The sequence below is a fragment of the Erythrolamprus reginae genome, chromosome Z, assembly GCF_031021105.1.
Source record: "Erythrolamprus reginae isolate rEryReg1 chromosome Z, rEryReg1.hap1, whole genome shotgun sequence".
NCBI classification, from domain to species: domain Eukaryota; kingdom Metazoa; phylum Chordata; class Lepidosauria; order Squamata; family Dipsadidae; genus Erythrolamprus; species Erythrolamprus reginae.
In genome coordinates, this window is record NC_091963.1 from 136,464,941 (window position 1) to 136,492,617 (window position 27,677).

A 27,677-nucleotide genomic window follows, 5' to 3' on the forward strand; every position below is an offset into this window, starting at 1 on the left:
TGTTGTGAGCTGCCCTGAGTCCTCAGAGAGAGGCGGCATAGAAATCCAATTAATAAATAATAAAATATAAATAAATAAATGAATGAATGAATGAATGAATGAATAAATAAATAAATAAATAAATAAATAATCTGAGGACATTCCTGATCTATTTTGAATGCAATCCACATGGCACGTGCTACAGTACTCAACCAGTAGAAGGGTATAGGAGAAATTCTAAATCAGAATTTACCAACTTTGGCATTTTAAAACATGTGGACTTCATCTCCCAGAATTCCGCAGCTCTGCTCACTGGGGAATTCTGGGAGTTGAAGTTCACCCCTCTTAAGATTCCCAAGCTTGGAGAACCCTGTTCTACATGGAGGACTGCTAATGCTAAGAACTGGTTTCATTTCATAAATTTCGAAAGAGGAAGAACAAGAGGTGGGTGTATTTGGGCGTTGAATGAGACAGGGTGATTCTGCATTTAAAACTCTTCCGTGGAAAGAACTTGGTGCCATGCCTTATTACGACCAACTCTGTCATTGGACCGAGATGGAGAGGCGATGCAGGGCTGGATGCGGGAAAACAATCACACTTCCTCTAGTTGCAATTTCAGCGGCATAGGAGCAGAATAAAAGCAATGTTGCAATGATTCCACTTCTCAGTACAAGAATGTGATTTTGCAAAACGCCCTGACTGACCTACGTGTGAGTTGGGCAGTTATATAAATTTGCTTAGTAAATAAAATGAAATAAATGTAATACCACAATGGGATGGAAACATAGAATATAGAAGACTGATGGCAGGAAAAAACCTCATGATCCATCTAGTCTGCCCTTATACTATTTTCTGTATTTTATCTTAGGATGGATATATGTTTATCCCAGGCATGTTTAAATTCAGTTACTGTGGATTTACCAACCACGTCTGCTGGAAGTTTGTTCCAAGGATCTACTACTCTTTCAATAAAATAATATTTTCTCATGTTGCTTTTGATCTTTCCCCCAACTAACTTCAGATTGTGTCCTCTTGTTCTTATGTTCACTTTCCTACTAAAAACACTTCCCTCCCGGACCTTATTTAACCCTTTTATATATTTAAATGTTTCGATCATGTCCCCCCTTTTCCTTCTGTCCTCCAAACTATACAGATTGAGTTCATGAAGTCTTTCCTGATACGTTTTATGCTTAAGACCTTCCACCATTCTTGTAGCCTGTCTTTGGACCCTTTCAATTTTGTCAATATCTTTTTGTAGGTGAGGTCTCCAGAACTGAATACAGTATTCCAAATGTGGTCTCACCAGCATTCTATATAGCGGGATCATAATCTCCCTCTTCCTGCTTGTTATACCTCTAGCTATGCAGCCAAGCATCCTACTTGCTTTCCCTACCGTCTGACCACACTGAATTTCCGTGAAGTAGAGGAAAGATTTTTTTTAATGTATTTAACGAGTATTTGGACTTTTAAAACCCACCCTTTGTATTAAACAGTCATTCTATAATGTTTCTCAGCTGGAACTACCAGTTTCTTTAATAGAGTACAGTAGTACTGTAGAAGAATTTTATGAATTTTTAATGGATTTAAAATTTTCAATGGATTTAATAGATTTAAGCCCCCTTTGAAAAACCCATGACGTAGCGAATCCACAAAAGATGAACCGTGAAGTAGCGAGGGATTACTGCATATGAAGAATGGTTACAGGAACTGGGCATAGCTAGTCCAAAGAAGAGAAGGACCAGGGGAGACTTGAGAGCAGTCTTCTGAATGGCTGCCACAGAGAGGAGGGGGTTAGGCTATTTTCCAAGCACCAGAAGGCCAGAGCAAGAAATAATGGATGGAAACTGACCCAGGAGAGATTCAACCTAGAAATAAGGAGGAACGTTCTGATCGTGGGAACCATCAACCAATGGAACAGAAGTTGCCTTCGGAAGTTCATCACTTGAACTTCATCAGTTGAGACTTTCAAGAAGAGATTGTGCTGCCCCTTGTCAGAAATGGTGTAGGGTCTCTGCTTGAGTAGGGGGTTGAGTAGGAGTGGATGACCTAAAGATCCCTTACGACTCTGTTAATCAATCTGTCTTTTAAAAAACCTTCAGTGATGGAGCATTCACAACATCTGGAGGCAAGTCATTCCACTGATTGTTCTAGAAATTTTTTCCTTAGTTCTAGGTTGCTCCTCTCCTTGTTTAGTTTCCACCCATAGCTTCTTGTTCTACCCTCAGGTGCTTTGGAGAATAGCCTGACCCCCTCTTCTTTGTGGCAACCCCTGAGATATTGGAACACGGCTATCATGTCAACCCTAATCCTTCTTTTCAATCAACTACCCAATTCCTATAATGCAGTGATGAAATCTGTTGAATGATGTAAATAGTTGAATCATAGAATATTGAATGGTGATTGGTTTAGAAATGCCCGGGAAATTCAAATAAGCGTCAGTTACTTTGAGCGGGAAGAAACAATGTATAAAAGCCGACAAGCCGACACGCGCCTGGGTTAGAGTTCGCATAGCAACTTTGTTTCTGCTATGCCGAGAATAAAAGTTAGTTGAAACTGACTACAGACTCAGTATTTTCCATTGGCGATAAAGGAGGTCTTACCTACGTACTTCCAGAATGGATAACCTGCCTGTGGGGAAAGCACCCGACCATTTTGACCCTGAGAAGTCTCCCTGGGACGAATACATGGGGAAATTTGAGGTCTTCCTTGAGGCGGCAGGTATGAAAAACGCCGACAGTGGTCGGAAGAGAGCTATCCTTTTAAACTACTGCGGCTCAGAAATCTATGCTTTAGCTCCAACCTTAACCGACCCGCTACCGGCCAACTCAGTTTCATGGGACACTTCAACTACTAAAGTGGCGTCTCACTTTAAACCTACCAAGCCTTCTCTACCGGTTCAGGAGCACCCACTTCACGCACACACACGCGCCACCACCATGTGCCTTTTTTTATACCTTCTGTGTATGTGCAGAAGACCGTGTGCATGCGCAGAGGATTAAAAAGAATTAAATGGTGATGTCCGGGTGGGTGGGTGGGCGGAGCCTCTGAACCAGTTGTGGCCATCGCTACCAATACGCCTTAACCCCTGCCAGCGTTCCCCGTAAGCTGCGCAAGGGAGCATGTGCGTGCCCCAAAATAACCCCTGTGCACCTTTTTTCACGGGCGCACGCTTCCCATCCCCCTTTATTTATTTATTTACTTACTTACTTACTTACCTACCTACCTACCTACCTATTTATTTATTTGTTTGTTTGTTTGTTTGTTTATATACCGCCCAGTCCCAAGGGGACTGCCGCTCAGACACTATACTTTTCCGCCCACACTGAAAAAAAATTAGAGGGAACATTGACCCCTGCTACCATTGTTCTTCGTATGTTTTAGCTTCCAGTCGACAGAATTGTCCAACGGAGAGTAATCAAATTGATGCCAATTAAAGGGAAGGGAAAAACATTGACAGAAAACTGGAAATTAAAAAGTAAATAGTGGAGAAAAAAGGTAATTGTTGTAGGCTTGTTTTTTGCATAACAGGATGTTTTGGCTGGCCCTTAAGTCGCAGACTGATCGACATGCCTTGATGTTTATTAAAAGACCGCAAAAAGAAAATTATTTCTGGTTATTTTCTGCTGATTAACTTGGTAGCCAAAATAGAAATAAACATAAGCACTTCCTGCTACTGTACATGAATCCCTGCATGTTCTTTGAACTGTTTAGTAGGCGGAAAAGTAACGAACAAATCGGTGGGTCATTCTAAAGGCAGATGAAAAAGGGCCCAATTTGGAAATTCCATCCATTTCTTCTATGCTGGCTGGGAAATTCTGGGAGTTGAAGTCCACACATCTTAAAATAGCCACGGTTGAGAAACCCTGATCCAAAATCATCTTCTTGCCCCCAACACTTGTTCCAGGCATGTCTTCCGTTTTATTAAACTATTTCACTTTCAATAACTCCCAGGACACGGCGAGTTTCGATCACACATTGGCATGGGAACGAATCCTTCCTCTTTTACTCTGCCTGATTTTAGTATGGAGAAACCCAAGAGGTAGTAGCTACAGTGGTTGCTGCTCTTTCAGCATCAAGGCAGGAAATTAGGCTTGTCATTTGACTAAAATAATTGCAGGCTGTCCTTTCCGTATTCTTTTCTTACGCCGAGATGTAACTGAGCTCTTCAAAACTAATTTTTAAAAAATCAAAATAAAACAGTTTATAAATGCAATTGTGCTGAGTAACCTAATTTATTTTTTATTTTATTTATTTATTTTGTCCAATACACAATGAGGGTTTTAGTGGGTACAGTGTTCCCTCGATTTTCGCGGGTTCGAACTTCGCGAAACGGCTAGACCACGGTTTTTCAAAAATATTAATTAAAAAATACTTTGTGGTTTTTCCCCCTATACCATGGTTTTTCCTGCCCGATGACGTCATATGTCATCGCCAAACTTTCATCCGCCTTTAATAAATATTTTTTTAAATAAACTTTAATAAATAAACATGGTGAGTAATAATCTAAATGGTTGCTAAGGGAATGGGAAATTGTAATTTAGGGGTTTAAAGTGTTACGGGAAGGCTTGTGATACTGTTCATAGCCAAAAATAGTGTATTTACTTCCGCATCTCTACTTCGCGGAAATTTGATTTTCACTGGCGGTCTCGGAACGCATCCCCCACGAAAATCGAAGGAACACTGTATATATATATATATATATATATATATACACATAGTAAAATACATGATGAAGGTTACAGAGTATATACTCATAGTAAAATATATCTAAGAAATAATAGAAAAGAAGATATAGTAATAGAACATATCAATGAAATAATAGAAGAAAAGATATAGGAATAGAAGAAAGGTATAGGAGATATAGGAGAGCAATAGGACAGGGGACAGAAGGCACTCTAGTGCAGTGTTTTTCAACCAGTGTGCCAGGGCACACTAGTGTGCCGTGAGACATGGTCAGGTGTGCCGTGGGGAAATTAAACATGGGTCCCCAAACTACGGCCTACATGTCGGATATGGTCTGTGGAGGCCATTTATCTGGCCCGCCACCAGCCACCTCCATCCAAACATAAACATTCCCCTCACCATCCCTCCAGTTACCAGCGACAGGAAGAGTGGAGACACAGGGAATGCTCACTGACCAATCACCTTCTAAGATTCATCCCGACCACTAGCAATGAACCAATAGCAGGCCGCCTCTCATCCATACCCAGGAAGGTCCCCGCTGGGGCTGCCGTGCACTTGTCATTGTGTGGCCGTGGTAAGTGGTTGAAGTTGCTACTGCTAAAGGTCCCGATTTATAATCCTGGTCAAGACTGAAGGTAAATGTTACCACCACTAGATGAAGCCTCAAGCCTCAGCTGGTTATGTTTACCCTGATGGTGTATATTATTAACTATATGTATAGTATGTACTGTGTTAGAGTGCCATTTTGTGTCATTTTGGCTGGTGGTGTGCCCCAGGATTTTGTAAATGTAAAAATTGTGCCACGGCTTTAAAAAGGTTGAAAATCACTGCTCTAGTGCACTTGTACTCGCCCCTTACTGACCTCTTAGGAATCTGGATAGGTCAACTGTAGATAATCTAAGGGTAAATTGTTGGGGGTTTGGGGATGACACTATGGAGTCCAGTAATGAGTTCCACGCTTCGACAACCTGGTTACTGAAGTCATATTTTTTACAGTCAAGTTTGTAGCAGTTAATATTAAGTTTAAATCTGTTGTGTGCTCTTGTGTTGTTGTGGTTGAAGCTAATGCTACTGTTGGAAGAAAAATCCAGATCCAGTTCCAAGCTGGGAACAAAATGGAGGCTGATTGGAAAGAAAGTTGGTTTCTTTATGAACAGAACCAACAACAGCATGTGATTCTGGGACAGCTGACAAAATGGAGTTGAGAGTAGAGGGGTTTTTTTTATTTCTATGGGGTCATGTAGGGGTCATGGCTGGCTCTATAGTCAAAAGGGAAAATGCAAATCCTAAGTGTTTGTCTGAGCTAATCTTGTCAAGCTTTGGCTTGTTGCTTATCTGAAGTTTTTTTCTGACTAAGTCTTTTTGGTTGGATTACCAAATCTGCATTTCTAAAAGCTCAGTTTCTGCTTGGGGCACAGATACTGGTGCTGGTTTTTGCCATTTTTCCTTTAGGGGAAATATTCTATCCTGCTTTTTTTAATATCCCCCAAAATATTTCATTTATCTAGGAGAATAGGTGGGATGCTTTCTACAGTACTGTTTCAGTTAGGTTAATACCAACAAAGACAAACAAAATGCTAAATTATGGTGTGATATGATCTGACATGAAAAGATAGTGTGAATGAATGGTTTGCTAAGCACAGTTTATGATTTAAATATACTTCATTCAATAAAATTAGAATGGTTAGAATTAGCAAACAACCATGTGCTATTGATCAGTTGTGCTGCATGGGGAATTCTGGGAGTTGAAGTCCATTCTTTTTTAAGTTGCCAAGGTTGAGAAATATTGCTATAGAATAGATGGTATTTGCAAAACAGCTCCAAATCAATAAAATGTTATTTAATATTCACTTGCATCAAAACGCAATCTGTTGGTCTTTTCTGGTTTCTGGGAAATATTGGAGGTAATTTATAAATAGGTTGTACAATTGGGAACTCTAGAACTAAGAGATTCAGGGTTCAGCATGGTGATTTATCACATTTTGATAAATTTTGATGATTCAGCACTTCTGCTGGAAGGCCTAGATCAGAAAGTGGCTATCAACAGAATGTATGAAAGTACATTTAAAAATTTTCTTCATTTCTTGTGTGTGTGTGTGTGTGTGTCTATTTCTCTCTGTGTGTCTCTCTTCCCATGTGCATGGGGTGTTGGTGTGTAATATCAGTTTGGGTTCTCTGTGTGTCTTGTTGATGTGAGTACATCAATCTGGGGTATTTCAGCCTAATCTGGGTATTTTCTATTAAAGTTACAATACCATTTGGTGCATATTTTAATTTATTTACTGTATTTATTTACTGGGTTTCTAGATTGCTGTATTCATAACACTAAGCAGCAGACACAACTAATACAACAGCTGGATAAAAGGAAAGTCATAAATAGATACAGTCCCTAATATCCCAGGCTCCAATAGCACAAGTCCTCAACTGGAATAGAATAGAATAGAATAGAATAGAATAGAATTCTTTATTGGCCAAGTGTGATTGCACACACAAGGTATTTGTCTTTGGTCAATATGCTCTCAATGTACATTAAAGAAAAAGATACATTTGTCAAGAATCACCTGGTAGAACACTTAATGATTGTCATAGGGGTCAATAAGCAATGAGGAAACAATCAATATTAATAAAAATCTTAAGGATACAAGCAACAAGTTACAGTCATAAGTGGGAGGAAATGGGTGATAGGAATGATGGGAAAAAACTAGTAGTAATAGTATTGCAGATTTAGTTAATAGTTTGACAGAGTTGGGGAAATTATTTGTTTATTAGGAGAAGCAAGATAACATATACAGTGTTCCCTCAATTTTTGCGGGTTCGAACTTCGCAAATAGCCTATACCACGGTTTTTAAAAAAATATTAATATTATATTATAATATTATAATATTATATTATTTTTCCTGCCCGATGACATCATACGTCATCGCCAAACTAATAATTTTTTAAAATAAATAACAGAATAAATAATTATTGTTAATAAATAATTATGTTTATAAATTTCAGGATCACTAAGTGTCTTATTCAACGGTGAGTACCAGTCATAATGGTGAATAAATGGTTGTTAAGGGAATGGGAAAAGGTAATTTATGGGTTTAAAGTCTTAAGGGATGGCTTGTGATATTGTCCATAGCCAAAAATGGTGTATTTACTTCCGCATCTTTACTTCCCGGAAATTCGACTTTCGCGGGCGGTCTCGGAACGCATCCCCCGCAAAAATTGAGGGAACACTGTAATATCAAATCCAGAAAGTACAGTAAAAGGTTATTCACTGAAGAACTGTGTCAAGAAGCGTCGTAAAATGAAGTAAAGCTCACTTAACAAATGCCTCATTTAACAACAACAATTTTGGGCTCCGTTATGGTGGTAAGTTGAGGACAATGGTGGGCTACTGCCTGGATGAGTGGGGGAACACAGTGGGGTAGTGGAAATGGATCTCCACCCCAGAGCCCCCAATTTGCACTGAAAGATGTTGAAAGAAAATGCAGGGCGTCCTGCATAAGCCACGCCCACAGTGTGGTGGTAAAAATATTGGTAGCCCTTCACTGGTTGAGGACTCCTGTGGTAGAAGAATATGTAGAATTGCAGCAGATCTTATTATTTAATAATACATATATTGGTTGCGGCAAGAATTACATTTGTGCAGAAATGGAAAGACAAAGAAATACCAAAGGACACAGAAGTTTATAAAAAAATAATGGAATGTGCAGAATTATATATGATGACAAAACGCTTGAATAATCAAGTAGAAACAGAATATTATAAAATATGGAATAAATTGGATGGTGGGATTTTAAAAATGATATTACAAGTTAAAGTAACAAGAATTTATAACTTTTTAAACTTATAGTTTTGAAATTTTATAAGTTAGAATTTAATAGTTTTAAAAAGGTTTATAGTAGAATAAATTTAGACATGATATTTGCTATATTATATGTTTTTGAATAAGTATTTTACAGACAAAGTAATTAATTAACATATAGAGTCAAATTTAATAAATATTTAATATAAATGTATGTTATTTTTCTATTGATCTGACTATAGTTAGTTAGGTTTTTATTTTTTGTAGTAGTTGGACTTCTAAGATAAGCAGAGCAATGGCAGCTCCTTGAGTGTTCAATGTTGTGTGTCTTTGTTTGTCCTTTAAAAAAAATTCAATTAAAATATTTTTTTAAAAAAGAATTGCAACAGATCTGCATAACACTGAATCTAGTAGGAAAACAGGATTATCCTTCGCCTTCCAATACGTTTTCACGCCAGCAGATGTTTTCTTGACCTGTTTATTTGTGTATTTGTTTACTGTCAATGATAACATTAAGAAACCGCTCACGGCGGAAGAGTTGAATCTGAAATAATCTGCTTTTTTTAATTATTATTTCCATTCCCAGAGGGGAAGGATGTCTGCAACCTCCCCAGAACCACACAGCACCACACAGCACTTTTGACAGTGAATGAGGTGTTGCTTTCCCTTTGTGGGTGCAAAATGGAGAGATAGGATCAAAGAGGGGCCTCTTCCTGTGTGACAGCTTGAGCATCTGCTTGTAAAGTTTTCATGCAGACCTGAAGGCCCAGGACTTTTTCTAAAGGGCTTCCAGACCATGAATGGGCTCTTGAAACAGACTCAGTGATGTGACAGACTCTGGTGGTTATGAAATAATCTGCCGATCAGTTTCCGGTCACAATTCAAAGTGTTGGTTATGACTTTTAAAGCCCTGCATGGCATTGGACCAGAGTACCTCCAGAACCACCTGCTACCGCACGAATCCCAGCGACTGAAAAGGTCCCACAGAGTTGGCCTTCTCCGGGTCCTGTCGACCAAACAATGTCGTTTGGCAGGCCCCAGGGGAAGAGCCTTCTCTGTGGCAGCCTCGGCCCTCTGGAATCAACTCCCCCTGGAGATTAGAACTGCCCCCACACTCCTTGTCTTTCGTAAATTACTCAAGACCCATCTATGCCACCAGGCATGGGGGAGTTGAGACACCTTTCCCCCAGGCTTTTTTATATTTATATTTGGATATGTATATGTTGTTTGCTTTTTTAAAAATATGACAGGGTTTTATGTGCTTTTTAATATTAGATTTGTTTTCGCTGGAATATTGTTTTTATTATTGTTGTGAGCCGCCCCGAGTCTTCGGAGAGGGGCGGCATACAAATCTAATAAATTGAACTGAATTGAATCTAGCCCAGCACTAGCAGTTTCCTAAGCCTTCAGATCAAGCCAGGGGTGAAATTTAGCAAGTTACGACAAAGTGAAGGGCTGCAAAAATTTTTAATACCACATTGTGGGCGTGGCTTATTTTGTGGGTGTGGCTTGCTGGGCATGTGACTGGGGGATGGCTTAAAGGTCACATGACTGGCTTAAAGGTGCCCAACTTGATGTCACTCACGTCAAGGGTTTGGGTTAGGGTTAAGATGCCTGCCCTCTCCTTGACTCAAAGAGATACAATTTCCCTGTCTATTTACTATTACCGAACATCCAAAATATACTATTTAATTCTATGTACAGTATATATGCCATATGTGTACATACATATTACACACATTATTTACTACATAAACCAGTGTTTCCCAACCTTGGCCACTTGAAGGTATCTGGACTTCAACTCCCAGAATTCCCCAGCCAGCATTCGCTGGCTGGGGAATTCTGGGCGTTGAAGTCCAAATATTTTCAAGTGGCCAAGGTTGGGAAACACTGACATAAACTGTATGCGAATGTACACACACACACAAACACGTATAGGCCAGTGAAGGGCTACCACACTTTTTACTACCACACTGTGGGCGTGGCTTATGCAGGATGCCCTGCGTTATCTTTCAACGCAAATTGGGTGCTCTGGGGTGGAGCTCCATTTTCGCTACCCCAGTGCATTCCCCCCCCCCAGTCCAGGCAGTAGCCCACCCCTGCGCACAGCTCTTCTAAAATTATACAAATTCCACCTTATTTACTGAAATAGGAAAAGTATACCCAGAGCCCAGAAGGGGAAAAAATTCAAAATTTTTCTACCGGTTCTGCATACCTGACTGTACCCCTAGGAGCCCGTCACTAGGTACACAAATCCGTTTATTGGCGAACAAACTAGAAATAGTTTTTCACTACTATGAAGAACTACACTATATGTGATCAAAATCAGAGGCTGGGCAACTGACTCATATTTACGACGGTTCCAGTATTCATGTGACCATCTTTTGCAAGCTTCTGACAAGCAGTTAATCAAATCACTGCAGTTGTTAAGTCAGTAATGCGGCTTCCCCATTGGTTGCTTATCAGAAAGTTGCAAAAGGTGATCTCATAACTCCAGGCCACTACGACGGTCATAAATATGAACCAGTTTCCAAGCATCTGAAGTTTGACCACAGGGATATACTGCAGGGGTCATGAGTATGAAAAACAATAATGCCTCTGTTTTTTCAGCAGCATGTTGAAGTGTGTCAACCCCTAACCCCCAACATTTCTCCCTTAGACTATCCACGATTGACCTCTCCAAGTTCCTAAGAGGTCAGTAAGGGGCGTACATAAGTGCACTAGTGTGCCTTTCGTCCCCTGTCCAATTGTCTCTCCTTATCTTAAATATCATATATCTTTTCTTCCTTTCATATATCTTCTCTTCTATTTTTATATCTTTTATTCTATCCTTTTCTTTATATATAATACTTCATGTCTATTCTCTTCGATATGTATTGTGTATTGGACAAAATTAATTAATTAATTAATTAATTATAATTTGGAATTGTCACTAAACAAATGTTTGTCAGTCAAAGATTACTTGTATTACTAATACATTTATGTAGATATCGGGTTTTTAATCTACTGTATTTTGTATAAATGAGTCCCATTATATTTTTAGAATAGAATAGAATTTTTATTGGCCAAGTGTGATTAGACACACAAGGAATTTGTCTTGGTGCATATGCTCTCAGCGTACATAAAATAAAATATACATTTGTCAAGAATCATGTGGTACAGCACTTAATGATTGTCATAGGGGTCAAATAAGCAATGAAGAAGCAATATTAATAAAAATCTTAGGATAGAAGCAACAAGTTACAGTCATACAGTCAACATGGGAGGAAATGGGTGAAAGGAATGATGAGAAAAACTAGTAGAATAGAATTTGTGCATACAATACAAAATCTACTTCTATAGGCAATCCTCTAGGTCAGGGGTAGGCAAAGTTGGCTCTTCTATGACATGTGGACTTCAACTCCCAGAATTCTAGCATGGTTGTCTCAGGAATTCTGGGAGTTGAAGTCCACAAGTCAAAGAAGAGCCAACTTTGCCTACCTCTGCTCTAGGACCTAGGTAGTCCTCGATTTACAACCATTCATTTATTCACCATTCAAAGTCACAATAGCACTGAAAAAGCGACTTATGACCATTTTTCACACTTACAACCATTGCAGCATCCCCATAGACATTTGATCAAAATTCAGGCTGTCCTGAGATCCTGGGATCACCTTTTGAAAGCTTCTGAGCAGCAAAGTCAATGGGGAAGCCAGATTCACTTAACAACCATGTTACTCACTTAACAACTGCATTGATTCAGTTCATTAAATGGGTCATTTTTGCCTTGTTTAGCGACATAAATTTTTGGCTCAGTTGTGTTCGTAAGTCGAGGAATATCCCATACATCCTCAACCTTGCTGATCAGTAGGCAGGGAAAAATTCAATAAAGTAAAAGATGCTTCATAACTCATTGGCCTTCTCCGAGTCCCGTCAGCCTAACAATGCCGACTGGCAGGATCAGGGGGGAGGGCCTTTTCTGTGGTGGCTCTAGTCCTTTGGAATCAACTCCCCCCAGAGATTCACACCGCCCCCAGCCTCCTGGCCTTCCGAAAGGCTTTAAAAACATGACTTTGCCAGGGCCATTGAGCGACAACACTCTGCTCCGACTAGTAGCAACGAATGAGAGATGGGTAAATGTTTGTTTCAATACTGGGGTTTATAATTTTGTATTTTTGTTTTATTCTTGTATGTCTCCCTGAATCCGTCAGGAGATCAGCGGCATATAAATCCAAGTAAATAAATAAATAAACAAATTCCCCAAAGCCTGAATAAATAATCCATTCCATTTGGGATTCAGTGGAAACATCTTGAATTTTCCAGCAGACAGGGTGCTATAGACCATTTTCCTCCATGGTATCTGGTCCTACTTCATGCTACCTCCTTGGCTTCTGGCCTCTCTTCCTTCCATTTAGGGCGTCAATATTTTCATGCTTACTTTTCTCTGAAGTTTTGATAAATTAGGAATGGAACCTTACCAGCTTTGCAGCTTAACTTTGATTGCTATTGTGAGGCTCTAGAAAAAATTCAGAGAAGAGCAACCAGAATGATTAGGGACTGGAGGATAAACATACCAGGAAAGGTTGCAGGAACTGGGCACGGCTAGTCTAGTTAAGAGAAGGACCAGGGGAGACATGATAGCAGTCTTCCAATTCTTGAGGGGCTGTCAAAGAGAGGAAGGGGTCAAGCTACTTTCCAAAGCACCTGAAGGCCAGACAAGGTATAATGGATGGAGAGATTCAACCTAGAAATAAGGATAATAAATAAGGAGAAACTTTTTGACTGTGAGAACAATCAACCAATGGAACAAAAGTCACCTTCAGAAGTTGTGGGAGCTTTCAAGAAGAGATTGGGATGCCATTTGTCAGCAATGCTTGGGTAGGGGATTGGACTAAAGGTCCCTTCCAACTCTTATTAATGTGAAGTCTAATCTGTGATGGCCAAATAAAACCGACCATGAGTGGTCAGGAGAGTGGACTGAGGGTTGCATGCTGATCTTCATTCTCAGCTTTTGATTACCAGGGAGCTGGGTGTGAGTGAAGTCATGTGCCATCCTGGATTTTTAACTTTGGTCCTAGTGAGGACACTGGTGGTTTGATCTAAAAATATTCTGAGTGGAGAACAAAAATGGTAGTTAGCAAGACCTGAATCCTTGAGTGGTTGTTTTTTTGTTGCAATAACAGACAAGGTAGTATATTTAGTATATATTAGTATAGAATACTAATATCGAATGACCTAAGTGCTAAAGCCCACTGCAACAACATCGCCAAAAAAGCCTCTAGAGTTGTTAACCTGATCCTACGCAGCTTCTGCTCAGGCAATCTCACTCTACTCACAAGAGCCTACAAAACTTTTGCCAGACCCATCTTAGACTACTGCTCATCTGTCTGGAACCCATACCACATCTCAGACATCAACACCCTTGAAAATGTCCAAAGATATTTCACCAGAAGAACCCTTCACTCCTCCACTCGAAACAGAATATCCTACGAAAATAGACTTACAATCCTAGGCCTAGAAAACCTAGAACTACGGTGTCTAAAACATGATCTGAGTATTGCCCACAAGATCATATGCTGCAATGTCCTACCAGTCAATGACTACTTCAGCTTCAACCGCAACAACACAAGAGCACGCAACAAATTCAAACTCAATACGAACCGCGCCAAACTTGACTGTAAAAAATATGATTTCAGCCATCGAGTTATCAAAGCGTGGAACTCATTACCGGACTCAATTGTGTCAACCCCTAACCCCCAACACTTCTCCCTCAGACTCTCCACGATTGACCTCTCCAGGTTCCTAAGAGGCCAGTAAGGGGCGTACATAAGTGCACTGGTGTGCCTTTCATCCCCTGTCCAATTGTCTTTCCTTTCTTCCAAGTATCCTATATATTCTCTTCCTTTCATATATCCTCTCCTCTAAGTTCACTTTCACCCTCTTTTATATTATCACATGTCTATCTTTCTTCCTATGGACAAATGAATAAATAAATAAATACATTTTTTTAAAAGTGGGTTTTGATAGGGAGGGAGCTTATAATTGCACTTAGATCAGCATTTCCTGTGCCAAAATTAGGCCAATGTAGTCAGTGATTCTCCACCCTCCCTGAGAAATAACAGAAATGGAAATCCCTTTTGATGATCTTATGAAAATGCTGGTATCTGTTTTAAATAGTAAGTACCGCCCACATTGAGCTAACTTTTCAGACGAAGCCTCTTTGTATGGTTGAATCAATTCTGAAATTAATAGTCGTCTTTCTTTAGTATTCATTGTGGGTTTATGATTATGAACTTAGAGGAAGCCTAGAGTTTAGCTTCTTACTCTTTTCAGAAAAGAGAAAAGTTCATTGGTTTTTGTTTTTTAAAATCAATTTCTTCTCTGCTCCAGAAAGACTAACTCAGGCCAGGAAATTTTCTAAATGTTGTGGTTCAGCCTGAGGCTCCTCAGGGACCGGCTGCGTCTCTGCTGGATCCATGCCCGGAGGAGGAGGACAGTGACCAGGAGAGGGAAGAACAGGCAGATGGGGGAGAGGAAAGTCAGGAAGAGGATGAGGGAGAGCAGCCTGAGAGCCCCGGTGGGGGGGGGGCTCTCCCCAGCCAGTAGCCTGGACTCACTGGATGAGGAAGCACAGGCCATAATAGACATGAGACAGCGACGTGCTGCTCAGAGATGGGGCCAATTATAAAGGTATTTGCACCACTGAATTGGCAACAGCTGGGTTTGGGTGTGGTTCCCCTCAGCAGGGTTTAAAAAGGCAGGCCAGCCCTTACAGCCTTGTGGAGCGTTATCGCATGGAAGTTCTGTGACCCTGCTCTGCATCTCGGCTTCTCTGATCTTGGCTTGTGGCCTAGAAGTCTGGAAGACTTGGGGGAGGCGTAGGTTTGTTATCTCCAGCGTTGTTTTTGACAGCAAGTATCCTGTCTTATTTCATGGCCTTCGTGAAACATCTGTGAAGTTCCAGAGTGTTCCTATTTGGAAGGACAGTTTTTGTTACCTGTGTTTGCTTTGAATTATATAAACTGCCTTTGCTTTTTACCAGTGTGTCTGGATTCTCTTTTTGGTTGGTGTTGGCTTCTGGAGGGACCCAGACAGAACACTAAATAAGCATCCTATTAGTACCACCTTATAAAGCCTTAATAAGGAATAGGATATATAAAGCTTTAATAAAGAATGCACCTGGAATATTTGATTTTGAGACTGGAGAAAGGGCAGAGAAGAGCAACTAAGATGATTATTTTATCCTGGATAAACCGGATAAATTAGTTTAGCCTGGAGACTAAAACACATGAAGAACGGTTGCAGGGTTTGGGTTTGGCTAGTCTAGAGAAAAGAAGGACTAGGAGTGACATGATAGCAGTATGCCAGTATTTGAAGGGCTGCCACAAAGAAGAGAGGGTCAACTTATTTTTCAAAGCACCAGAAAACAAGACAAGTAATCAAATTAATCAAAGAGAGAAATAATCTGGAATTAAGGAGAAACTCCCTAACAGTAAGGACAATTAACCAGTGGAACATCTTGCCTCCAGAGGTTGTGGAGCAGTGGTTCTCAACCTGGGAATCAGGACCCTTTTATTTTTATTTATTTATTTAATTTTGTCCAATACACAATAATACACAATGAAGGTAGAAGAGGACACCTTCAAGGAAATAAAATTAGAGAAGGAATAGAGGAGAGAGTACAGGATAAAATAAATCAATGAGAGAATAGAAGAAAGATAAAGGGATAGAAGAGAAGATATATGGGATATATATAATGGGACAGGGGTCGGAAGGCACTCTAGCGCACTTATGCAGTAGACTCCCTTTTGGGAGTTGAACAACTGTTTCACAGGGGTCGCCTAAGACCATGGGAAAAGACAAATTTCCCATGGTGTTAGGAACTAAAGCTTCTATTCTGGCACCTTGGAACTTTTTACAATCCGACCAATCAGGCGTTTACACAGGAGTGTCCTTCTGAACTTCCCGCCAATCAGCTTAAAGCTCTGTTGGGAGAATTGGCGCTAGACTTATGGTTGGGGGCAGTAATGGGCAGCCAAAATTTTTACTGCCACACTGGGGGTGTGGCTTATTTTGTGGGTGTGGCTTGATGGTCACATGACTGGGTAGGAGTGGCTTGCCGGTCATATGACCAGGTGAGAGTGACTTGAACGATCATCATCATTCCAGTGAACTGTTAAGTCCTCGATTTACAACCTCCCCAGTGTCGCTCTCTGTTGCGACAATTTGCTTCGCATTTTCCCATGGTCTCCTTCCTGGGTCACTCCCTGCCTCAGGCTGGGTAGCTAGGCGAATGGGTGCCAATCAGCTGTTGAGAAAAGAGGGGGGAGGAAATGGGCCCCCTGCAACTCTTGCCGGTGCTGGTCTCCCTGCCACTTTCCAAGGAGGAGGAGCAGGATGGGCAGGTGGGATGGTCTGCTGGCATTGGGCACACAGCTTCCTTTATGTTGTGAGCCGCCCCGAGTCCTCGGAGAGGGGCGGCATACAAATCCAATAAATAAATAAATAAATTTCCACTGATGGAGCTGCACTCCACCCCGTCCTGCCTGCTGCCCATCCCTGGTTGGGGGTCAACACAACATGAGGAACTGTGTTAAGGAGCTGCAGCATTAGAAAGGTTCAGAACCACTGTTGTAGAGGCTTTATCACTAGAGGTTATTAAGAAGAGACTGGGCAGTCACTTGTCTGAGATGTTATAATATAATCTATTGTTGTGAGCCACCCCGAGTCTTCGGAGAGGGGCAGTATACAAATCTAATAAATAATAATAAAATAAATAATAATAATAATAATATAGCAGTGATGGTAAATCTTTTTTTGCTCAGGTGCCGAAAGGGCGAAACCGCAAAACCGCGCACACCCAACCAGCAGTTACTTCCAGTTTTCTGCAAAAAAAACACACACCATCATACCCAACCATTGGTTCACTAAATGACTGTGGTATTTGCTTAATGATCAACACAAAAGTTTTTATAAAATCGGGGCGGGATTTACGACCGTCCTGACTTGTGACTGTGATGGGCAGGCTTTATTATGGTCGTATGTCAAGGACTGCCTGTACTTGATATATTTTTATTTCTCTACCCTGGATAAAGACGACTCCTTTTCTTTTTTTCTTTTACAGGCCCCTCACTATCTTTGGGGTACAACGTCGATCCTTTTCCAGCGATGGTCTTCGCATCGGACGAGAGCAAGCACTTTGGTTATCAGGTCCTCCAACTTGGAAAAGGCTCAGAAGCAAGGTAGCCCACCCTCTTTGTTCCCACCTTTGATATATCACAGTCCTCCACTTATGACCTTTGATTTAATGACCATTTGACTTTGGAATGGCGCTGAAAAAAGTGACTTATAAAAATAGTCCTTGCATTTGTGACTATCAGAATTAGTATAGGGTAAATACCGGTACGGATGAGGACGGCGCACTGGTAGCGAAAGTTGCACTGCGTGCACAGCTTCTGTTCTCCTGCATGTGTGTGCATGCATCCCAGCATGTTTTTGCTTCTGCACATGCACAGGAAGCAAAATTTTGCAAGGGAACATGCATGTGTGAGATTTGGGCAATTTTCTGCTTCTGCGCATGTGCAGAAGCAAAAGAAATCGCCCAAATCTCTCATGCACGTCCCCTCACAAGATTTTGCTTCCTGCGCATGCACAGAAGCAAAAAGACACTAGGACATGCACACATGCACACAGGAGAACAGAAGCTGCACGCATAGCGCACCGGTAGCAGCAGTAATGGGAATCCACCCGCGATCAGATGCTTGTCAACTGACTCGTATTTATGATGGTTACATTATCCCGGGATCGTGTGATTGCCCTTATGACAAGCAAAATTAATGGGGAAACTAGATTCATTTAGGATAGGATAGGATAGGATAGGATAGGATAGGATAGAATTCTTTATTGGCCAACTGTGATTGGACACACAAGGAATTTGTTTTCACCTCACCTACAAAAAGATATTGACAAAATTGAACGGGTCCAAAGACGAGCTACAAGAATGGTGGAAGGTCTTAAGCATAAAACGTATCAGGAAAGACTTCATGAACTCAATCTGTATAGTCTGGAGGACAGAAGGAAAAGGGGGGACATGATCGAAACATTTAAATATGTTAAAGGGTTAAATAAGGTCCAGGAGGGAAGTGTTTTTAATAGGAAAGTGAACACAAGAACAAGGGGACCCAATCTGAAGTTAGTTGGGGGAAAGATCAAAAGCAACGTGAGAAAATATTATTTTACTGAAAGAGTCGTAGATCCTTGGAACAAACTTCCAGCAGACGTGGTAGATAAATCCACAGTAACTGAATTTAAACATGCCTGGGATAAACATATATCCATCCTAAGATAAAATACAGAAAATAGTATAAGGGCAGACTAGAGGGACCATGAGGTCTTTTTCTGCCGTCCGTCTTCTATGTTTCTATGTCTTTTGTGCATATCCTCTCAGTGTACATACAAGTGTACATTTAACTCACTTAACACTTGTTGTGACTCACTTAAAAACAGTAAACAAGAAAAGTTGTAAAATGAAGCGAAACTCACTTAACTTATTTATCAACAGAAATTTGGAGCTCAGAGCACTGCCTGTAGTTACCTGATTGTGATTCAGGTCCCTGGAAAACTGGCAGATGTTTATGAGGCTAGCAGCATCCGAGAGTCACGTTCTTGTCATCTGCAGCCTTCATGGCTGGTTTCCAACAAGCAAAATCAATGGGGACACTAGCCAAAAGTTACAAGTCTCGCTTAACGACCATGGCAAAAAAGGTTGTAAAATTGAGTGTTTTCATGTGATACCTCACTTAACAAACATGCCACCAAACATAATTATGGCTGTAAGTTGAGGACTAGCTGCATAGCCCAGGTTTTGCAGGGAGAAATTGGATTGCCTGTTGGGATTCCTCGTAATTAAGAGCCGTGATGGCACAGTGGCTAGAATGCAGTATTGCAGGCAACTTCTGCTGACTGCCGACTGCCGACTGCCAGCAGTTGGGTAGTTGGATTCTCACCAGCTCAAGGTTGACTCAGCCTTCCATCCTTCTGAGGTTAATAAAATGAGGACCCAGATTGTTGGGAGCAATAGGCTGACTCTATAAACCGCACTGTGAAGTGGTATATAAGTGAAGTTGTATATAAGTCTAAGTGCTATTGCTAATTATAGGAGTGAGGTGGGGGAAGTAGAATTAGCATCCTTTTTTTATGTCAAGTTTTTAATGCTTTAATGTGACTCATCATGCAAAGAAGGGAAACTCACATTGAGACGTGTTTGCAATTTAACACCAGACACTAAGAATACAAAAAGAAAGACAATGTATGTAGAGTGAGAATTACGGAGGTGAGAATACATCAGAAGTAGAGATGGTTGAAGATAAGGAAAAAAAATACAGTAAAGTTCCTGTAATTCAGTATATTGGTTAAGCCTGATTTTGTAAGAAAAGTGTTTGCTTGTCTATCCTGATAAGCTTAAATACTAAATAAAAAATACTCTAATGCTTGCCCACATAAAAATAAATTGTTTCAACTCCTACCCTCAAAACGTCACTACCGAGCACTGCACACCAAGACAACTAGACAAAAGAACAAATATTTCCCTCAACACTTTCAAACGTTTTACTAAGTCTGCACTTCTATTCTACTAGTTTTTCTCATCATTCCTATCATCCTTTTCCTCCCACTTAGGACTGTATGACTGTAACTTGTTGCTTGTATACTAAGATTTTTATTAATACTGATTGTTTCCTCATGGCTTACTTGACCCCTGTGACAATCATTAAGTGTTGTACCACATAATTCATGACAGATATATATTTTCTTTTATGTACACTGAGAGCATATGCACCAAGACAAATTCCTCGTGTGTCCAATCACACCTGGCCAATAAAGAATTCTATTCTATTCTATTCTAAATATGTGTTTTGTCAGCATTTTGGAAGCTGATTGACAACCAATGCAGCAATTTCAAAATACAGTATCTGTTTTTTCAGCCACATAGTGTTGCTTTGTCACAATTCCATGTACTACATTTTATACAGTTGTAATGTCTGGATCATCTTCAAAGAATATGCTACAGTACTGTCAACTGTCTAATTAATAGACCCAATAAAAGCAGGCATCTTCCGGAACTTTAAAATCTCAAAAGCAAAACTTTATTGAGTTTATCAATTTGGCACAGAAGAAAACAAAACTAATTTTCCCGCACATCCCTATATAGTTAAAGATGGGTTTCATCCCCACCTCCCATGGAATGAGCCAGGTTGTCTAATTAGGAACCAGTCTTTTGTTTTGATAACAGTCCACATCTGCAGAAGTGTCCTTGGGTTTCACGGTTGGAGATTGTACCCTCCACATTCCTTCTCACCCATCCGTCCTCCCAATTCTTTGGCAAGTTGAAAAACCATAATAGTCACAGGAATCTTAAGCATTTTTCAATCTTGACAAGTACAGTCTTCAACTTGCAACCAGTCAGTGACTGTTAGAATGAAAATTATAGGGAAAAAAGGTGACATATGATTATCTATCTATCTATCTATCTATCTATCTATTTTTCTTTCTTTCTTTCTATCTATCTTTCTATCTTTCTTTCTTTCTATCTATCTATATTTCTATCTATCTATCTTTCTATCTATCTATCTATCTATCTATCTTTCTTTCTTTCTATCTATCTTTCTATCTTTCTATCTATCTATCTTTCTATCTATCTATCTATTTATCTATCTATCTTTCTTTCTTTCTATCTATCTATCATCTATCTATCTATCTTTCTTTCTATCTTTCTTTATTTCTTTCTATCTATCTATCTATCATCTATCTATCTTTCTTTCTATCTATCTTTCTATCTTTCTTTCTTTCTTTCTTTCTATCTATCTTTCTATCTATCTTTCTATCTATCTATCTATCTATCTATCTTTCTATCTATCTATCTATCTATCATCTATCTATCATCTATCTATCTATCTATCTCTATATCTATCTATCTATCTATCTATCTATCTATCTATCTATCGGATTGATATGCCACCCCTCTCCGAGGACTCAGTTACAACCTTCCCAGCTGGCTTCTGACAAACAAGGTCAATGGGAGAAGCCAGACTCATTGAATGACCATATGATTCACTTAACAGTGATATATTTAACAATTGGGGCAAAAATAGGTTGTAAAATCAGGTGCAGTTTACTTATCAATTATTACTATGATTATTATTTATTCAACTTCTATGCCACCCAATCCTGAAGGACTCACTTAGCAATAGAAATTCTAGTTCTACTTGTGGTCATAAGTCAAAGATTACTTGTAGTCCACAGCTCATCCAAGGGGCTATGGGGACATTGATTATCACCCCAAAGGCATCTTGGTCCTTGTAGATTTGTAGCTGATGTATCATCTGCAGCTAAATTACCCGGGTTCCAGTTTCCATCAGCCAAGAAGAACTCTTAAGTTGTGAACAGAACAGAACACAATAGAATAACAAAAAGGACCTTGCAGATCTTCTAGTCCAGGGGTAGCAAAGTTGGCTCTTCTATGACATATGGACTTCAACTCCCAGAATTCCTGAGCTAACATGATCAGGCCTGAGCCAACTTTGCCTACCCCTGTTCTAGTCCAAACCCCTGCTTAGGCAGGAAACCCTATACAGTGGTACCTCTACTTAAGAACTTAATTCATTCCGTGACCAAGTTCTTAAGTAGAAATGTTTGTAAATAGAAGCAATTTTTCCCATAGGAATCAATGTAAATAATGCATGCAAAACCATTTGGAAAGAAATAAAAGTTTGGAATTTAGGTGGGGGGAGGAGGAAGAAGAGAAGACAGTCACTGACGAAGGAAGAAGGTGAGGTGAGGGGAATTTAAAAAATCCAAAACTTTAAGACAAAAAAAAAAAGAGGAACTTTGAGGCAATGAGGAGGAGCACGCACCTCCCATACACCCAGCGCGAGGCTGGCTCCCACACACTGTGCCAGAGAGAGAAACCCGTGTCAAATGGCAGGAAACTGGCCGGGCCTTTGCGCTGCTCTCAAATTTCCTGGAAAAATTTTCTGGGCTTGGGTTCTTAAGTAGAAAATGGTTCTTAAGAAGAGGCAAAAAAACCTTGAACACCCAGTTCTTATCTAGAAAAGTTCTTAAGTAAAGGCATTCTTAGGTAGAGGTACCATTGTACTAGAGATGGAGAACCTATGGCAGAGGTGCCACAGGTAGCACCCCGGGCCATATCTGCTTGAACACGAGCCATTGCCATAGCTTGTGCTGGCCAGCTGATTTTTGGCTCACATAGAGGTTCTGGGAGGGGTTTTTGGCAGAGCCTCTGGGTGTGTGTGGAGGAGGGCATTTTTACCCTCTCCCAGCTCCAGGGAAGCCTTTGGAGCCTGGAGGGGTGAAACATGAGCCTACTGGATCCACCAGAAGTTGGGAAACAGGCCATTTCTGGTCTCCAGAGGGCCTCTGCGGGGTGGGGGAAGCTGTTTTCAACCTCCCCAGGCATTGAATTATAGGTGTGAGCATTCACGCTCTTTCGGCACCCAAAAAAAAAGAGATTTGCCATCACTGCCATATACCGTTTCAGACAAATGGTTATTCAGTCTCTTTTTAAAAACTTCCAGTGTTGGAGCATTTACAACTTCAGAACATTACTTCATCAAAACTACAAGTTATCCTTGATTTCCAAGCATTTGTCTAGTGACTGAAGTTACAACAACTCTGAAAAACGACTTATGATTGTTTTTCACACTTATGACCATTGCATAAATTCAAGCTTTTGGGCAACTGGCATATATTTGTGCTGGTTGTCAGGTGCCAAGGTCACGTGATTGCTATTTATGCCCTTCCCGGGCAGTTTCCAATGAGCAAAGTCAATGGGGAAAACAGATTTGCTTAATGACTGAATGATTCACTTGACAACAGTAGCGAGAAAGGCCATGAAATAGGGGCAAAATTCATTTAACAAGTGTTTTCCTTAGCAACAGAAATTTGGTGCTCAGTTGTAGTTATAGATCAAAGACTACCTGTAATTCTCAGAGCTATTGCTACTAATTTGCCCAATTGTCTATTGACGATTAATATTGATTGGTTGAGATTTCATTGGAACTGGATTTGTCCCATTCACATACTCACAGCCTCCAAGCACTAGTTGGCTGGACATCAGGTGCTTTATTTATTCTTGCTAGTTTCCCTAGCTTTGAGTTTGAACTGTGTTGTTCTGTTTCAGGGAATGTTTACTCTGCATTTATTTATAGCTAGGAGAAGGGTGGCTATTTCCAACCAGGTTCCCTTTTTGTTTTTGTTTCTCCTACCTTCCCACCACTCTAATTTTGAGGAAGTGAGAGTAAAGGCTAATAGTGGAATAGAGAAGGAAGTAAAATGGATACCTATTATTTTAAGGGAAGGGTTCCCCTTTAGAGCAGGAATTCAGATGCTGCAACTTCCTCATTGAAGAACATTGTCATAATGAACCGGCTTCTGGACTCTTCCATCTCAAATAAAGCTAAGTTCTGCCATCCAATATGAGAGTTGGCAGGAAACTACCATGCAAAATCATGGAATCAATCATAATTGGTGATTAGATGCTAGGGATTAGGTGCTAGAGCCCACTGTAACAGCATTGCCAAAAAAGCATTAAGAGTTGGAAACTTAATCTTACGTAACTTCTTCTCTAGAAACACTGAACTGCTAACCAGAGCATACAAAACATTTGTCAGACCAATTCTTGAATAGAGCCTATCTGTATGGAACCCACATTGCATAACAGACATTAATACAATTGAAAGAGTCCAGAAATATTTCAGAAAAAGAGTCCTCCACTCCTCCTTTCGAAACAAATTACCTTACTCCTCCAGACTTCAAATACTACGTTTAGACAATTTACAACTACATCGCCTCCAATCTGAATTAACTGTGGTTCATAAAATCAGACACCAAAATGTCCTCTCTGTTAATGACTACTTCACCTTTAACAACAACAACATAAAAGCACGCAATAGATATAAACTAAATGTAAATCGCTCCAAACTAGACTGCAAAAAATACGACTTCAGCAATAGAGTGGTCAATGCCAGGAATTCACTACCTGACTCTGTTGTTTCTTCCCCTAACCCCAAAATCTTCAATCTTATATTATCTACAGTCGACCTCTCCCTTTTCTAAGATGTCTGTAAGGGGCGTGCATAAGCGCACCATTGTGCCTACTGTCTTTGTCTTACTGTCTTTTTGTCCTTTCTATCATTACTTTCTACTTATGTTATGTTAATAAAAACAAAAATTCTATACTAGTTTGACTAAATAAATAAATAAATAAATAAATAAATAAATAAATAAATAAATAAATAAATATAAAAAAAATAAAACAATCCATTACCCTCCACCAAGAAACTAACAACCTACTTTCAAACAAGCAATTCAGTTTCAGGAAAAAATTACCCTGCAACTACTACACTGCAAAAACATATGGACCTCAAGGGCAAAACAATAGACACAATTTATATAGACTTCTGTAAAGCCTTTGACTTGAGCCTACTGAGATTCGATCTGCCAAACTGCTGGTAGCTGGTGAACAGCAGAAATAGCTTGCAGTACTTCACTCTAACCACTGTACCACAGAGGCCCTCGGAAAGCCATTCTTCGGCCACTCTTTCTTGCAGGAAAGTGAATCTTCTTCCTCCTATCTCCTGCCACTCATGAGAAGTGGGAAAGCCATTTTTAAAACACTGTCTAAAGATGAACAATCTTAAAAACCATTGGTCGGAAATCAGGAAGAAGATGTTCACAGTAATTCTGGCTGGTGGGGGTGGGGAGGAACTGTCCCCCTCTTTAATATTATCATGGAACTATTTGCGGCAGATTAAAATTGGAAAACAAAACGCCACCTTTGACGTGGAACAAGAAAAGGGGAAGACAGCCATTGCTTTCGGCTGAGGTTGGGTTAAGGTTGACATCAAATTGGTTGTGTCTTGGTCATGTGAAGGGAACCGTTTGTTGAGATAGTCTGTGATAGTCAAAGCTGATAATCAAAGCTGAGGTTTTAACAGAATAACAGATAGCCAAAGCTGAGGTTTTAACAGAATAACAGAGTTGGAGGGGACTTTTGAGATCTTCTAGTGCAACTCTATGCTTGAGCAGGACACACTATATCAGTGATGGCGAACCATTTTTTTGCTCAGGTGCCAAAAGGGTGTGCATGCACGCAATAGCATACGCACGTGTGCCCACATCCAAAATGTGATGCCCTCCCCTTGTGCATGCACACATACATCCCCACTCTCCATCCCACCGCACACATACTTGCAGGCCTCACTGAAGCCTTCGGACTTCTGATAGGCCCATGGGGCCATTTCCTGAAGCCTGTGGAGGGTGAAAAATGGTCCAACAGGCCTATTGGAAGTTTGTTCTGAACTTCTGGTAGGCCCTTTGGGTCTGTTTTTCGCCACCCACAGACTCTGGAGGCTTTCCTGAAGCCTGGACAGGGCGAAAATGGCCTCCTCCCACCCTCTGGAAGGCCAAAAATCAGCTGGCCCATGAGCACATGCACGTTGGAGCTGACACAGGGCAAAGCCTCGCGTGCCCTCAGATATGTCTCTGTGTGCTACCTGTGGCACATGTGCCATAGGTTCACCATCGCAGCATTATATCATTTTGGACAAATAGTTGTCCAATCTCTTCTTAAAAACCTCTAGTGATGGAACACCCACAACTTATTGAAGCAAGCTGTTCCGCTGATTAATTGTTCAGTTAATTGATTTTCTTGATTTATTTTGTCCTCTTCAGACTAAAGGTTGCTCCATTATTAGGCTATCATCTGTGTACAACAGCTGAGTTGAGTTTTCTGCTGACTCATTTGCTGTATCCAGAAACATAAACAGTTACGATAGTTGGGTACAACATTACAACATTAAGGCCAAGATAAAACTGCATTGCTCCATTCATTGCTTTCAGTGGGAATTTTAATATAGGGCAGGGGTAGGCAAGTTGGCTCTTCTATGACTTGTGGACGTTAACTCCCAGAATTCATGAGCCTATCATGCTAGCTCAAGAATTCTGGGAGTTGAAGTCCACATGTCATAGCAGAGCCAACTTTGCCTACCCCTGATATAGGGGAATGGCAGTTTAGTAGTCTGGTAATGTCATCCTATTGCAATTATTCTTTTTGGGGGGTTGTTTTTTTTACAAATAACTAATTAAATGCACACAGAGCCGGGGTGGCACAGCAAGTAAAGTGCTGTACTGCAGGCCACTGAAGCTGACTGTAGATCTGTAGGTCAGCGGTTCAAATCTCAGCACCGGCTCAAAGTTGACTCAGCCTTCCATCTTTCCGAGGTGGGTAAAATGAGGACCCGGATTGTGGGGGCAATAGGCTGGCTCTGTTAAAAAGTGCTATTGCTAACATGTTGTAAACCGCCCTGAGTCTAAGGAGAAGGGCGGCATAAAAACCAAATAAAATAAATAAAATAAATCTGTCATGAAAACAGGGAAACAGGTAGGGTGAAGTTACCTATTTATTTTACTTCTTTGCATGGAGCAGGACAAATGCGAATGTTCTTCCAGGACTTGCAGGAACTTATTTATTTATATATCAAATTAGAATTTACTTTTTTTAATCATTTGGTAAAACAGCAGGAACAGGCTAATGGTCAATCATTCCCTGTATGTTTTCTTCCTCCAAGAAATACAGGCCCGAGTTGGTTTTTTAAATTCTACTTTTATTTTATTCAAAAAAAGTTTAAAAAAGTTAAAGTACAAAACACCACATTTTAAAAGAAAAAAATAAGAAGGAAAAAAACCAGAACAGAAAAGACAAAAAATAAATTATTCTTCAAAGCACCTGAAGGCAGAACAAGCAATGGATGGAAACCAATCCAGGGGAGAAGCAACCTAGAACTAAGAAGAAATTTCCTGATAGTTAGAACAATTAATCAGTGAACAGCTTGCCTCCAAAAGTTGTGAATGTTCCAAAATTGGAAGTTTTTAAGAAGATGTTGGATAACCATCTGTTTGTAGGGTTTCCTGCGTAAGCAGGGGGTTGGACTAGAAAACCTCCAAAGTCCCATTCTATTCCATTCCATTCCATTCTTCTATGACATTAAAAAGAAAATGTATATAAAAATAGAGTAACACATATATATCAGTACATATGGTTCCCTTTAGCTGAGTACTAATTAATATAAGTTTATTATAATATTATTATTATAATATTATAATATAATACAGTGATATACCTTGTCTTACGAACTTAATTGGTTCCAGGATGAGGTTCATAAG

At 40.2% G+C, this 27,677-nt stretch overlaps 1 protein-coding gene across 1 annotated transcript in view; it reads left to right on the top strand.

Annotated features, from left to right (window-relative positions):
* ITGAL (integrin subunit alpha L) overlaps window positions 1-27,677 on the top strand; it is a 99,943-nt gene that overhangs the window by 14,224 nt on the left and 58,042 nt on the right. Inside the window, exon 2 of the mRNA XM_070728883.1 lies at window positions 17,563-17,680. Within this exon, the coding sequence (XP_070584984.1) occupies window positions 17,563-17,680 (118 nt within the window). The remainder of the gene's footprint in view (window positions 1-17,562; window positions 17,681-27,677) is intronic.